Source organism: Amphiprion ocellaris, chromosome 13 (assembly GCF_022539595.1).
Source record: "Amphiprion ocellaris isolate individual 3 ecotype Okinawa chromosome 13, ASM2253959v1, whole genome shotgun sequence".
NCBI lineage: Eukaryota > Metazoa > Chordata > Actinopteri > Pomacentridae > Amphiprion > Amphiprion ocellaris.
Genome location: NC_072778.1, coordinates 16,931,797 through 16,947,557, shown reverse-complemented (window position 1 = coordinate 16,947,557; position 15,761 = coordinate 16,931,797). Strand labels below are relative to the sequence as shown.

General features: G+C 41.7%; 1 protein-coding gene across 2 annotated transcripts in view; it reads right to left on the bottom strand.

Annotated features, from left to right (window-relative positions):
* Positions 1-902: 902 nt before the first annotated feature.
* The window catches only part of tsc22d3 (TSC22 domain family, member 3), a 36,995-nt gene continuing 22,136 nt past the window's right edge, over positions 903-15,761 (bottom strand). The window contains exons 1-3 of one of the 2 annotated variants that reach the window (XM_023278428.3): positions 3,798-4,131; positions 3,241-3,292; positions 903-2,605 (exon numbers count right to left, since the gene is read on the bottom strand). In XM_023278428.3, the coding sequence (XP_023134196.2) occupies positions 2,333-2,605; positions 3,241-3,292; positions 3,798-3,922 (450 nt within the window). In that variant the 5' untranslated portion in view covers positions 3,923-4,131 and the 3' untranslated portion in view covers positions 903-2,332. Of the gene's footprint in view, positions 2,606-3,240; positions 3,293-3,797; positions 4,132-15,761 lie in introns of those variants that run through there. The other variant, XM_023278427.3, reaches the window with a different exon arrangement.

Genomic DNA, 15,761 nt, shown 5'->3' with positions numbered 1-15,761 from the left:
ACGCTACTAGGACAAACTGTTTTTTCACTCTGGCAGATTCCAGTCGTCACGCAACCTAGCTCTTATTACCTCTCTATCATTAGTGGTTGCGCTGTTTTTGACTTCGGAAGAAAAATATTACATGCTTACTAATACTGAACATTTTCTTCTACAAAGTCTCAATAGCTACAGGATTGGTGTTTAAAAGTTAATCATAAGTTAAAAGTTCCTTTGTGTGCAGCAGGGGCCTTGTGGTTGCACTGCGACTTTGTGCTGCGTTTTACGAATCACATGCTGTTTCTCAGGCTGACCTTGTAAACACAAACAAGGGTCACAAGGCTGGGTAGACATCGACGCATATCGGGAGATTTCGTGATGGAGTGGCTGGAACATGCAAGAACGAAACATTAGTTGTGAGAACAGACAACGGGGTTGTTTACTCCGAAATTCAAATGAGACGGATTGCACAGTGGTCCTCTTATTCCGCCGCCACAAAATGAAATCATGTCGGGTGTTGTTGTTACAGCTGTCTCATGTGTCTTCCCTGGCTGGGTTTCTCACGAATAAATCTCTCTATAGCACAGAGAAAGTAACTTCCAAAACAGAACTAGAAAGGTAAAAATTGCAGTCTGATGTAGTGGCATGCCCGTTATTACAGTGTATTCGTGCTGTGTAAAATTCAGCAAGTAAAATATGTTATTTTACTATTTCACGATGCTTCCTATTGCACCCACTTGAATCTGTTTGTTGTTAAGGACTTAAAAAAGATTATGTATTGCATGAATTTCACTTTTTTTTTAAACCAGGAATCTACCAAATCTCTCATACCAAATCATACATTTTCCTTTTTCGTGACTCCTAATGTATATCTGTGTTAAGCTATACAGGCACATTTAATGAACAAAAGACAATATGTCAGCGTATAGTATTATGTAAACATAAGGTTTATTGCAAATGTGCAGTTGTATCCAAACACCATAGTGAGCAACTGTTTCAAGGATACTTTACAGCAACAATACCGTTATCTTTACAAAGAACATATAAACTTTAGCACTAGCTACAAACAACACTTCTCCCTGTGAAGTTTTACACATGGTCCTGGTTTGCTCAGCCTCTGTTGTTGTTGTTGTTGTTAAGGGGAAAATAAAAAATAAAAAATAAAAAGGCAAAAGTCTTTGGTAGCTAGAAAACAACAGCAACAACTGAGCTCAGTGTGGAAATGCGTTCCTCTCTCTACTTACAGGCACTGTTGTCATGCCATTGTTCTCAAGTTGGCATCTGAGCAAGAAAACAGACCAGATACTGGACGACGCTGCTAAAATCAGGAGTGCATTTGCAGCAAGAAATGCAGGTGTCTGCTTGCTAACCGTCTCCACGGTGTTTACCTCAGGGCATTTCAACCTTTATGTACACTCTAGCTTTCCTGTGAAGAGTTAGGCAAGCAACATGGGCAGGTACGCCCCTTTAGATTATGCTCCTATTTTACAAACAACTGATTTTTGTTCTGAATTACAAACAAAAGCAGAAGATATAGCAGGATTAATTTCCCCCAAAAGCAGCAAGCCCCAACTGCAGACAATACAAGATTACATTTTATGAATCATTTCAGTATACTGATCGGTCTGCTGCAGTAGTTCACCAGCTCTAACAGGCTATACTGTATTAACCTCCACCTCTGATGCCATAGCTTATTCTGTTGATTACTCTTTTTATGCTTAAATGTACATGAACACATGGGCAATACATTGTAGGCAGAGGAAAAGTCCTTGTTATGTGGCTGAAATGTGAGGCTGGAAGTCCTTGAAACTTGTATTTTGATGCTGGACAAATCCACATGATGGGGCTCTTCTCGTTGAGACTTGGAGGACCGTCTCAGATGGGTCTCCTCTGGGTCGTGAGGGAGCAAAGTCCCTACGCTTTCCAAGTTAGCACCTGCAGGGCCAGCCCGGTCAACACCTCCTCACCCTCCTCTCTAGAGCAAAGGGTGTTTGTTGGAAGGGTTTGGCTAGGCAGGGAAAGCTCCCCTCTGTCTGAAAGCATGCACTCGTCTGTGTCTAGTCAGCCCTCTTTCTATTCTTAACACTTCTGTCTACAAAAGAGAGACTATGACAAAGAGTTGGACGGTATCAGAGGACGGGCCTGACATGGCACCAGTCAGAGCGTCTTAAGTTCTGTTTTGTGCTTGTCAGTGTCAGCAGTTCATTTATGTCCCATCGATCATTTACAGCTCCGATGCTTCACCTTCGTTTTGTCGAAGGGTTCTCGGCGGCGGCGATTTAGTAACGCTTACTTTTAAATGGAGGTCCATTACTGGAAAGAGACAGTGGCTCTGCCCGCCCCAAGGCAGAGCCACTTATACAGCAGAGCCAGTGATGTGGTTGCAGCTCTGCTGCTGCTGCTGCTGGTGGTCTGGGGTCACCTGGACGCTCTGATTGTCCAGAGGTAATAGCACATCAGTTGGGATGCGGGACTGGAACTTCTCCAGTTGCTCTGGACTGGCCAGGTTCTTCAGCAGGTAGTTCTCTCTTTCGAGCTGGTTGTTCTTCTCTGCCAGCTCCTTGATCTGCTCTTTGAGGATCTCCACCTCCTCACGCACCGCGTACATCAGGTGGTTCTTCACAAGATCCTGGCATGACAAAAAGGAGAGATCAGAAATCAAAAAACAGAGCCATGTTCAGACGTGCAAGGCTGATGTGGTTGCACAGCGGATGCACGTGCTAAAACAATGACTGGGTTTGCCAGTCAAGTGCTTCATCAGAGGATATCTGCCACTGGGTTTACCCAATGGAATATGTGAAATGTACATGTTACAGGCTAAACTCCACATTGTTTGCAAAAATTGAGCTAAAATGACCATTTTTTTTGATCTACTGCCATCATCTTCTGCACTCTTCTACTTTGCCATGTGCATGAAGGCCTGTGCTGCTTTTACGTAACAGGGACTTCCCAGTACATTGGTAGAGGGCTGGTTTTGTGCAGGATGCATTTAGGACTAAATCTAGTAAATAAATCTACCAAAAAATGGTCACAGGTCCTTTGCTGGGATAATTATTGTATCTGCTGTGATCTACCAGAAGTCAATTAAATTTAAGTTTGTTTTTTTTTAATTTACAAAACCATGCACTCATTGCAATGCCTGACTTGGCATTGTAGAAGTCAGTCAGTCAGGATTTTAGGACAAGTTGTGTGTTAAAACACATGTATGTACTGTGCAGTGCAGCCTTTGTTCATGTCTGTGTCTGGTGTGTTATCTCAGCTTACCATCGCCTGCTCAATCTTGTTGTCGATGGCCACAACGCTAGCACCAGAGGCACTGCAGAAGAGAAGAAGAAAGAAGCCATAAATGAAACAGTTCATAACTTTACTCAAAGTCACCTCAGTTTACAAATTATTAACAAAAAGAAGTGTTGGTGCTTCCTGGATTCACTGGTCTCCAGCAGTGAAACAGAAAGCTTGCAGAAACAGAAAGGAAAACTGTTTACTCTCCTGTTATCTAGTTTATTTTTGTGCAACATAAACTGCAGTGCTGTCGATTGCTTTGAGAGTCAGAGTTTAATTTAGGTTACAATGTAACATAGTATATGAGCCAATGGCCAAGTCACAGAGCAAACAGCAAAGTCCAAATCCAGCAGTATGGAGGCACTTGATAAGTACAAACAATATCAGACGGTCGTGTTTGTTTTGAACGGCTATAATAAGCACCGAGAGGCCTGCAGCAGAATGAGAAAAGGCTCCTAGGTGATTCGAACAAATCAAATAATAAGAAAATATCGGATTCAAGCATATGACGACCAGATCGCAGTATAAAAAATATTTACCTGTTGTCAAGTTTGACCGATACAACGTCTCCTCCGAGTAGCGAGGAGAAGAAGGAGATGGAGAAGTTATGCAACTGGTAGACGGCCACTTCCATTGGGGTTTTAGCGAACATCTCCGTGCTCATATTGAGTACCAGACTCGTGTGGATTATATTTCTCGCCACGTTTGCGACTGGTTGTTTCCTCCCAAAAGAGAAGAAGATCCGGGAATTTCTTCCTTTCTTTCTTTTGTTATGTCTCTGATAGCGATGCACTAACTCGCTGCTGGCTGAGTCGGTGCTGTGTCGGTTTTGCGTGAGCTTCGCTGATTTTTACGAGCGACTGTCTGATGCTATTTCTGCCACAGGCCTCTATTTGAATGACTGGCCGCCTGACGTCACCTGACGCGCGCATATATTAGTCAAATGAGTCGCGCGGGAGGAGGGGGCGGGGTCTATGGTGCCTTCAGGCGCCGTAAGAAAAACTGCAAGTGAACCGTGTCCGATACTGATAAACATCCACCGCCTTCCCTTTTTTTTCTCCTTTTTTTTATATAATCAGTCAAAACAAGGCTCCGTCACGTACGTTATTGTGCTCCAGTGACCGATCCACGAGGCTACTTCTGGTCGTTTGTTGCAGCTTTGTGAGACAGAATAGAAATTAAAGTATAATACGTAATGCAACCTCGCACTAGGTTGATGCATCATTTCACACAGTCTGCAAATTTGCAGGTGCTGAACAAATTCACAACGTATCTATGTGACAATTAAATTCAACTTTATTTACATTTTTATTCAGAATCTGTTGCCAATTATGGAATCAAATCATGCTTTTACGATTTAAATGATACTCAGATATCCACCATTATGTTTAAAAGTCTGATAGATTTAATTTTTGGTTTGTTTGTTAAATCACATCAACAACCAATCAAAGATTAAAAAATAAATACAAAAATAAGAAAAACAACTGTGCAAAATTCACCTCTCACTAACTTAATCAGACGAAAACAAAGAGTTTCAGCTCCCATTGCTGGTAAACAAAATTGCAACTCCCAATTACGAGCTTGACTCGAGCACGTGAATGCAGAATTTCATCTGCCCTGCCTCTGAACTTCTACTCCGCCACTTGCCTCTGCAGTTAACCCACAGTCCGAAATCTGCAGTAATTGCAACAAAACAACAAGCCGAACATTTGTCCCCCCCCCCCCCCCCCCCCCCCCCGGGGCATAAATAAGTCGCTGGTGTTGCAAATAATAACTACATTTAATCTGTCGATTTGACGCAATATTTTGCAATGTTTTGTCTCCTCTGATTCTAAAGGGAATTATTCATTAGGCGTTCATGATTTAAAAACGTGATTTGTAGATATTTGTCATTTGAACACTATGCAAGTATTCAGCTCTTGAGTTGCCTGAACTTTTCCACTCCGCACGTCTTTGAGTAGTAATAAAAACAATAACAGTTTGTCCGTGTGACTTGTTGCAGTTGTTGTTTGCCAAGGTAGATTATATGGCATAACACAATGTCCAACACTATCTGCACGTATGCTTAAGAATACACTGCACAGGTACTTTTCCATGCACAGACCCAGTAAATTTCCCAACAGTCTCTGTCTGAACACTACTGCTCTCTAGTGGTGCAGAAGCAGGCAGCAATATCCATAAAGGACAATATTCATAACAGGGGCTCTGTTCATGGCCAGTGTTTACTAAGGAATTTTCCATACACCCTTTCCGGAAATTCCTGGTTATTTCCCTTGCTTAGAAACAAAAATTCTCCAAGGACATTCCGCATTATACATTTATTGATTTGTTGCATACTGTTGATTTGACTTAGTAGCCTACTTGAATTTTTCTTTTCGTGCATTTAACCACATTGTCTCAACCAAACAAAAGGGTTTTGTAGGGTAGTACACCTATACGTTGTGTAGCCTATATTCCCATGGGTCACAGGAACACTAAGTATTAATATCCACTCTCTAGACTGCATCCACGTGGTTCTACAATGGAGGCACTGTCCTCCAGTCTATAACCTCTTGCTCTCCTCAAAGCCTTTTGAACTTGCATGTAACCACATGTGACGCAACTGTGCCATCACCTCCGAAGTACAATAAACAATTTGCGCTAGACGCCGGCTGCAGAACACACAGAGAAAGCACACCTGTTGTCTTCTTGTTTCTCCACAGGATTTTCCACTCAACAACTGAAGCTGTTATTGAGCAATAGACCTTGTTTTTGCTGCTGCGTCCATGCAGGTTTTAATGGCTTTTATGTAATTGCCCACAGCGTCTCAGCTGTTGCATTATGTTTCATTTTGCTGTTGCAATTATCTGACTCAATACTGATAATAAGCCAATTACATTTTACCAGAGAGCCTCTGAATAATAATTTGTCCTCCAAAACACCTTCTCATAGAACACTAGCTAGTCAATAAGTTGGAACTATACAAATTCTCTGCTGCGTGTGTTTTTACATCCAACTCTAGGAGCCATTCAACTCTGTGAAATTCAAGTTTTCAGTCATATTTTTGAACTGATTTTAGCTCTATTTTAATGAGGAAAAATAGTACTGAATATGAATTTGTACTCATAATGTCTGCACCCACCATAGTGACAAATTTCCTGCAAGATGACACTGGACTGGAAAAGTGAAATTTAAAGTGATAAATGACCCAGGACCCTCTGATCTCTGCAAGATAAACCGAATTCCTCGATATCAACACTTTTGGGGGGGAGAAAAGGGAGTTCTGTTATGTAACAAAACAATTAGAGTGGAAGGGATGACTTTTGGTAGGCCTAACGCGGCTAAGCAGAAAGCACATTGACCGGGTATTAGGGCCCATAGCGCCTGTCGTCTCAGATTTCGTGCTGTGACAGTACAGCTGCCAGGTTTAATATCAAGCCCTGTTCGAGCAGTGAGAGGCAGCTGAATTACCTTGCCCTGCTGTGATAGTCCCATTTTGGAGGTGGGAGTCACACCGATTGCCTTTGGCTAAGCAGCGATGTTCAGCTAGAAGCTGCAGACACTGGAGAGCCTTCCTGCACTGTGCAAGTCAAATCTACCAAATGAGCCACATGAAGTGAGATGATGACTGTGTTAGATACGTTTCCTGCTTTATTCACGGTTCCAGAGCTGTTCCAGTACAAACCTCTAACGCAAGACGTTTACACGGCACACAAACAAATCGTATCTGCTTCTAAACAACTTAAGCGTCACACATATTGCCTTTTCAAAAAATAGAACTGCTCATATTTGTGTGGAACACTTAGTGCCTGACCATGTTTGGCATGTGCCAAATCCAGTGAGTCACTCTGAAGCTAGGCGATGGGCCACAGTTTCCATCAGATGTCCACTGCGCAAGAGCCAACCCGCATTATATAATACTGTGATTCATCTGCACCAATGGCTGAAGAAGAATGAGACTGAGAAATAGCGCTACCCCTCCAGCTTTTGTTATGAGCAGCGCTCTGGGGTTCTGACATTTTAAATTCAAGATGCACATAAATCAACACAGTAAAAAAGGAGGAGAAAAAAGGCAGCTATATTGTTTTGTGTTCACTTCTCAGTCAAAACGTTGCTTTATTCTTTTTTTTACTGTTTATGTGTCATGTGGACTCTCAGAATTAGGAATGCATGGCCAGTGTGAGAGGATGGGCTGAGAATACACATGCTTGCCATAGGTTGCAGCCAGAGGCAATCTCAGAGGAAGCTGTCAGTGTGGGCAACAGGACTGGTTACAACCAATGAATACTGAACTCTCTACATAGTCTGGGACAGAGGCAGTCATTATTATCACATCACCTCTACTCTCCTGAGCCATGAATAGCAACAAGGTACACGGCCTTGGTCTTTCTCATGAGATGTTTCAATAAATTTAACAGGCTGTCAATTTCTGCCCCGAAATTGCATGTAATATTAGTGAATGTGATATATTACATCAAACATGCAGTGCATGCAGAAGAGGATGACAGGACTGACATTGTCACCCAAGGACTGGTAGAGAAATCACTCTCTGCCTGCTTTCAATGCTCCAAGCACAGCAACAAATAATGTACATATCAATTTTATGAATTCAGCATTAATGGAAATTCAAGGAATATGTCAGAGAAATGAAGATGTGTTACGATGACATATAATCTCTTTACATATGTCTGTATAAAAAATAGGTTGCTGGGTCATTTTTTTGCTCCCCGTTCGACCAGACTGAACACTATGAAAACTGTGACAGCAGTATTTGTTCCATTTTTAAAGGATTTGTAATCCATGCCATCACATGAAAAATGCCACAACTCTAAATCATTTCGACGGTGACGCTCTGCCAGTCTTCCCCACCCGTCTTCTCCTTAACTGTCCTTATCGTGCACATCTGTCACTGACACATGTCACATCTTCTCTCACACACAAGACAAATTCCTTTACTATCCTCTGCTGCCCCACTTACCGCCGATCTGGCCTCTTGAACAGACTCGGTGAGTAAGGGGGTGAGTAGCTCATGGCTCTCTCAGGATAGGTGAAGTGCTGGTAGTGACAGCAGTATCTCTGAGACGGTTCAGCCAGGCGGAGGGCGCACACCGTCCTGGGTGAGGGCGGCCGAGCCCCGAGAGGGGCAACTTCAGCGGGCCTTGTCCGAGACTGTCCCATCTTGGCTTCCAAATGAAGGGGCTGCTCAAGAGGCAGGAGCCCTTTGACTGTTTGCTCACTGCACTGCTGTTGTTTGTTCTCAACGACTGTGTTCTCAAAGCACAAAGAGACAATTGAGCTCTGGCGATACCCCTGGTTATGCAGCCATAACTATGAGTACCATGCTCAGACTGGCACTTAAATGATGTGTCTTCAATCCAGTGGAACACAATGGCCTGAGAGTCACAATGAAAATGACAGTTTTCTGAAATGGCGCCAGTTGTTTCATCTCTACGCTGCTGGAGTTTCTGTTTCATGCAGACAAAGCAAAAGATACTTCTCTAATTGTATCTGTAGGGAATAATCATCATGCCTGTCTACATACCTCATTTAATCACTGGCATGTGTAATAAAACTTGAGTCATTGTTGCATTATGTGAAAGGAACTTAATGCACGTATAATGAATTTATTCAGTACCAGATTTTCTAATACACGAAAGGCAGTCAAAGAAGAGCAAATTCACTGTGAGAGTCACTTGCAAAGAATGGTTTTGGAGACTTTGTTATACAACTGCTCGTGATTTGCACGGAAACCAAGCTGAGACTGATGAATTAGCTCAGTTGTATCTTATATCACATTTGTTGTTATGCGTGTGGTGTTCTAAAATCCTTTAACACTTAATTTTGGGTTTGTCAATTGCCGTGAGCCTCTTTTGTCATCAGGGGTGTAATTGTTTGAAGAGCTTTTGCTGCTGCTAAAGGTGTAACAAGAAAAGTAAGCCGCTCTTGCCGTGACTAACTGTACGCTCCTTTCTAGTTTGACAGCTCTGCATAAATGTCTCCCATCTCTGTCTCCATTTAATCCAGGCTGTTGGCAATTGAAGGGTTTGGAAATTTGATAGTGTATACAGATAGTGATGCACTGACAAGTGTGGTTTTACATGGCAGACAGCCAGTTTCTGCATCGTGATTAGCGCTTCAAGCCACCAACCAGAAAAAATTATTTGACATTGTTTAGAATTGTGAGTCGATAGCAAACTTTAAGGAAAATATGTCTACTAACTGACGAGATCTGGATTAATAGCAATAGACATTAAGAAAGTATAGATAAGCTGCTCCAGTCCACTTATCATACAGCAATGAAGTCAGCAATTTGTATTTCCTTGTCACAGTGGAATTTCAGGTTCACTCAGTTCAGGTTCTAACAATCATTAATCACAATCATTATTTTCCTGGGACAGCATGGCTCTGATTGGGCTTGTACAACATCAGCATGCGCATGTTTACACCCATCACAACAGGAGCAATTAATTTAAACTAGACAATACTTAATTATTTTGTATTTAGCATCATCTACAGTTTCATGTGGTGTCACATTTGTGCTCTGATACATTAAAAGACATCATTCAGGACAATAGTTCTGTTACATTTACACTGATTATTCCTCTTAATTATCATGTAATATTCATTGTTATAGATAGAAGTGTGTATTTTTATTATTCCATGCCTCCAGCCTGGGATAAGTTGTCAGTTTGCTGACAAAATGTTCCCTCGGCTGTACTAAATATACAGTTACAGGAACCAAACGACAGACTTTTAATCGGGTGTACTTAGCAACCAAAAGTTTTCATTATGATTTGGAGGGTAGGAAACATAGGATTATTTCTTCCTTGGGGTTTTTTCCTGAACCCAAATGTTACGAAAGACACCATAAGCAGGTATGTGTAAATACCACCATCTGAGAGGAGCTGTATTTTTCTGATTAGTCCCTTGATAGAGAATCCCCTCCGCTATGTAACAGCTGCCCAGGTGACATGTTAACTTCTGTTCATTACCACAAAGAAGACTAGGCAATAACTGCTGCACATGCCTTGATTCAGCTTCTCAAGACAACGCAAAGGCCCACTTTAATGCTTTGCTCACCTGAAATTACCACATTTAATTTCTGCTGAAATAAAAAAAAGATATACAGTTCATTTGCAGTAGCTTTTGCTGGAACTAATAGCAGGACAAGCAACAGCAAATGGTGCTGTGTGCAGTATATTGCAGCTAACAAGCTTGGGGACTTCACAGCATCTGGCACCAGGCTGCGATTCAGCAAGAGTCAGACAGCTTTAGGCCACAATGTAAAGATTTACCTTGTGTTCTAATGGGCAGAGAACTGGCTAAATTTACTGTGAAGATACCGAAGTGGCGCTGAGGCCCAGAGGTATGTGTTGAGCGAGCATCACAGTATGGTAAAGCCTTGTCATGCAACATTCATATCCCAACTCCACACACCCCCCTCCCAAAAATAAAGAAATAACAGCATGTTCTAGGTCATAGCCCATAGGATTCCCATCTGCGTTTCACTGCAAACATATGTACATATGAGAACACATACACACATGCACACAGTGTTGTAGACTCTGAAAGATAAGGGATCAGCCTTACAGAGTAGTTTAGGTGCAGTTAAGTGATCTCGCTAATTGCTGCATGGATGCTCTCCAAAAGGTTAAAGGTTGTGGACTCAGTGGTCCACGTAGTGTAAAATAGCGGTGAACTTTGTTATGAGCCACGTCTGAGCCTTTTCACTTGTTATGGGTCACCTAGTTTACAGAGGTTTATGGGAGAGCTGTTGGATTGCTAATTATTTTTTCTGTTCTGCTGTAGCACTTAGAAGCAATTTGGGTTTTTAATCCAAAAATAGGTATGAGTGTATATTTCTGACATTAAAAAAAAAATGTGGGTGGACAGCCCAGTAGCTGAGTGATTAGAGCGCTAATGGCCTGAGCAGAGAGTTCCCAGTTTGAATCCTGCTCAGCAGAACTTTTTGCTGCATGATTCCCCTTTTCCTGCATTTCCTGCCTCTCCCCACTATTTCTCCCAAACCTCTATTACAAAAAAAGGAGCACAAAGCAAGACTCATACCTCATAAAGCATTCTGTGTTTACTTAATAGACAGCATGTATGGTTATGCTCAAAGGCAAGATCCAAAACACACTGAGCTTCAATGGCTGACACTTTGCATGGCTGGATCATGTCCCAGAACAAAAGGTTACAGAGTTCAGTGCCATCTGTCCCTATTCATCTGCCTATGGCTACTTTAGTGTACTGTATACCTCAGCTGCTCAGTCTAGGTTGGTGTGGATGTAAGTATCTATGTCTAATCTAAGTTGACTTCAACTATGGAATGCTGACATTAGACTAATGGGTACATACTGCACTGAAATTCATCATAAGACTACTTGATATGCTGTGAAGCTGATTGATGCACATAGGCTCATTCCCAGGAAATCCGATGGGGTACGTCACGCTATCACCCCTAGCTTATTTTGCTAACTCTAATCTGTTGGAGCATCAGTAAGTGATTACAAAGCTCTTGTGGCACTGTATGGTTATCATAAGCAAGGCTGTGACTGAAATGGTTGCCAGCAGCAACACTGTAAGTAAAAAAATTTGTTAAATAATGGAATCTTTAAGCCACTTAATCGCCTTTTGGACCCAAAGCATGAACAATCTATAAATCTTTCAAGAGGCCTAAGAAGAAACAAAATCAAAAACGTGTTAAAATGTGACTTTGAAAATATAATTCAGACGAAAACAACGGAGTGACTGTTGACAAGAAGTGACGCTATCGTCATGACAAATGATACGCAAATAAATAAGCATGTTTTCTAACTTGCTTATTGAAAGAAAAACAGGTCTGAAATAACCAAGTGCGGCCTCTGGTTCAAGTTAAACAAGAAAGAAACAGGACGGCCTTCTTTCTCCGATGGCTTTAATGCACATATAATATCAAATCATCCCTCATTCTGATGCTACCACTTTCTTCTCGTAGTGCACACATCCACCTCTCCATCTTCCCATTTTTTCCACTTTCCTCCACGTTTTTTTTTTCCCAGCCGTGTATCTGGCTGATCTTGCAGCTGTGTGACCCAAGTCACCAACAACTGGGACAACACTGGAGGAAACTGGGCCCTCAATGAGCCGTCCCCTGATGCGTGTTATTGTGCTTTCTTGTGTTTTCGCTCGCCTGTGTGTATGCCGACGCGTACAGTCGGTCACACGCTTGCATACGTGCAGGCTCATGCGCGTCTGGCCTCATCAGCACGATCTGGATTTAACTGGTTGATAAGCACCCTGCTAACTCTCACTGTCAGTGTCGTCCAAACACGGAGTCGTTCCCACAGACTCCTGCAGGCTTCTCCGCTGAGCATTAAAGCTAATCCTTTGTCACCTGCGAGATGATGATGGAGCAATGACTAAGTTCCCATGGATAATTTGAGACAAGTCATTGGCGGTCATTGTGGAGGAAAGTGCAACAACAGCTACAACGGCCACACAAGTGAGCATCGAACACGCCTTCTTGTAATGAGACGTTCAGAAACAGTTGCACTAACCTCTGCCAGTGGAATTATAAGTCATACATGCAATATCTGCTGTATGACAACACCTGAGAACTGACTACGTAGTATGTTTTCTAAAACTTTGTGTTTGGCATCTATAAGGCTTCATGATACTATGCAAGTTTTATGATGTTATCACCTACAAAAACTTGTCATCTGAAAACAAAACATCAGATATACGTCTCATGTCCTTGTAAATTTACTTTTAGCGTCAATGCTGTATGTCATGGCGTCTAAGACAGCAATAGCAATGACCAGGCCTGCGCTTCTTCTGTTACTCATATTAGCCTCAGGAAGTTTCATCACCCTGTTTTTCCCTCATCTTACAAGCCAAACAAGGTATATTAATTTCCTTCAACAAGACCACAGGAATGAGCCATATCACAAGATGCTCTGAGCTGTAAATCAAAACAAAGATGGTAGAACAACATGTTATTGCTGCAGTGATATATTTACACAAATTCCATTTTTAAAACCAGGCTGAGATTTATAGGGAAGAAGCAAGATTATGTAGCACCTTCAAATGCACAAATGCTTTTAGAAAGTAGCAATAATATGGTATCTTAAACAGACTGGGAACAGGCATACACATAAATGGAACATATATATACACACATATAAGCTAACACTAGTCTAAGTCTCCCAAGCAGGATTTGGAATATAAACAGAAACAGGATAAGAACCAGTTGTCATTTGTATTGAATGTACCCTGCAGATCTTTAACGTTCACTCCGGGGATCTTCCCTCCCCCCCCGTTTGTGTTTCAACTTGAGGCAACACAATTGAAAACTCTTGATTGATTGCTGCAGACACAGAATCCGTACAGCAGGGCATCAAGCTACGGCACGTTCATATGTAAATATATCCATAAATTTAGCCTAGCTGTACAGTTGTATTAAAACCATTCAACGAAAAAAAAAAGCCACTTTTGCTTTCTCTCAAAGGGGAACCTGATATAACTCAAAGTGCAGCTGTGTAAGGGGGAACTCATGTATATTCAGCACCTCATATAACTTTCCCTTTCAAGTAGCATCACGGATTAAAACCATTCAACTCTGGAGTCTGAAAAACCATGGGTGCAATAGGTCAGTGTGGTCCCACAGAGGTACAGTGTAGATCACATGCAACCAGAGAGGCGAGCTGAAGCCAGAGAGAACATGGTGTACACAATATTTCCTCAGGCTGTCTGCGTGGTGAGAATCCCCTACTGACAGAGGACAGCCTGACAGACGAGGACTGGACCAGATGTGCAGGCCCCTCTAGTACCGAGTCTTTAAAGGAACCATGTTGCTGTTGAATAGAAGAAAGCTAAAGGCTGACATTTCTGTTTCAGGAGAAAAACTGAAATGTATGTCCAGGTGTCGTCTACTATTGTGCAGACAACATAAAACCAAGGCTAAAAAGATACACATTAACCCATCATTCGTACAGTTCTAGAAAAGTAATGGGGATGCATTAGTGTTCAGTTCAACACGCTTAAAAAAAAAGTAATTGCAGTAATTTCAGTCTTGAGGATGATTTATTTGCTCGTGAAAATGAATAATATAATAGCAGAACTTCATTGATGTTTGATGATGTAACAGTTGTAAGGTTTTCATAAGTTTTGTTATTGATGGTGTGTGCATTTAATTATCTATGCCTTCGACATGTTACATTGCTGTACATTTATCTAGAATTGCTGTCCATTCCTCATTTGCGTCATGTACAGTTTTTCATGGTTTATTTCAACATCTGCCCCTGATCTCCAGACTTGCATGCCGTAATCATGCAAAATTACTTTGTTATACAACCGACTATAAGGCCCCATACCAGTAATTTGCAACAGTGTATTAACTGTCACTGTGCAGACAATTTATGTAAGTCAGACTCAACTGTGGAGATGCCTACATGGTTACTGATTAACGAAGAATTATTTACTTGTTGTCCCTCTGCTGTGCTGATGAACTGTGTAGTGTCTAATGTCTGGTACAAGCCACTGGAAAAGCAGGTAATCAAACTGAGCTCAGCCTGAATGCTGAAAAACAGTTAGTCTTTAGAGACAAAAGTTCAAGTGTGACCATTGCCACACTGCATGTAGACACCACTTCTCTTTCACCCTTTTAACCAAGGTTACAGTTACATGTCAGCCAGTGAAATCATAAGTGATTTGAGTTGTCCCTACATTTGCAGGCAGGTCAAAGTCTCCAACAAGCTCAAATATTCAGCTCTTGTTATTTTTTATGTCTGATATCAATTCATCCGGATTTATATTGTAACACAAGAGCAGCATTTCAGGATGTGACTCAGTCAGGGGAAGGATCTGCATCAACTCTGCTATGTGATCCAAATAAACTGGGAACATGATGATATCCAGCACTGTGGGGCGGTGAGCTGAAAGGTTGTTTGGGAGTTTACAGGAACCCCAGCCTATCCTGCCCTCAAAGAGCCAAAAGGCCTGCCCCTCCAACACAGACGCAAGTCCTGTAAGCCCCACTGACTGGTCCTGGAAGTTCTGTGGGTTTTTTTTGTTTTTTTTTTTTATTTTGGTCACGGTCCATTTGTAGAAATTGGAATAACAAACTGACTTCAGGTTTTTTGGCACCAATCCTGACTTTAAAAAAAAAAAGTATTGTAGCATAAAATGTTAAGAATAAGATCATTATAAAAGCATCTACACTATTGCAATGTATGGCTTTTGCTGGCTTTGGAGATTCCACTTCCATCTGTATGGTTTTCATTTTCCTTTGAGCTATTCAACTGCTACTATGACAGAGCAAAGCGGAGAGTTGGTTTGTTTTCAGTGCTATCTGAAATCCCCTCTCAGCAACAGCACACAGCTTTTTGATGAATGCCATTTTTTTCAGCCAATATGTTGTTCTACTTTCCAATGTGCAAAAACTGGGTTGTTTTGTCAGGTTGTTTTATTTTATTAGCTGCTTTTAAATACAAGCACACAAAATGTATAGTTTTTGCCACTGAGTATCAGCCTAAATCCAGGTT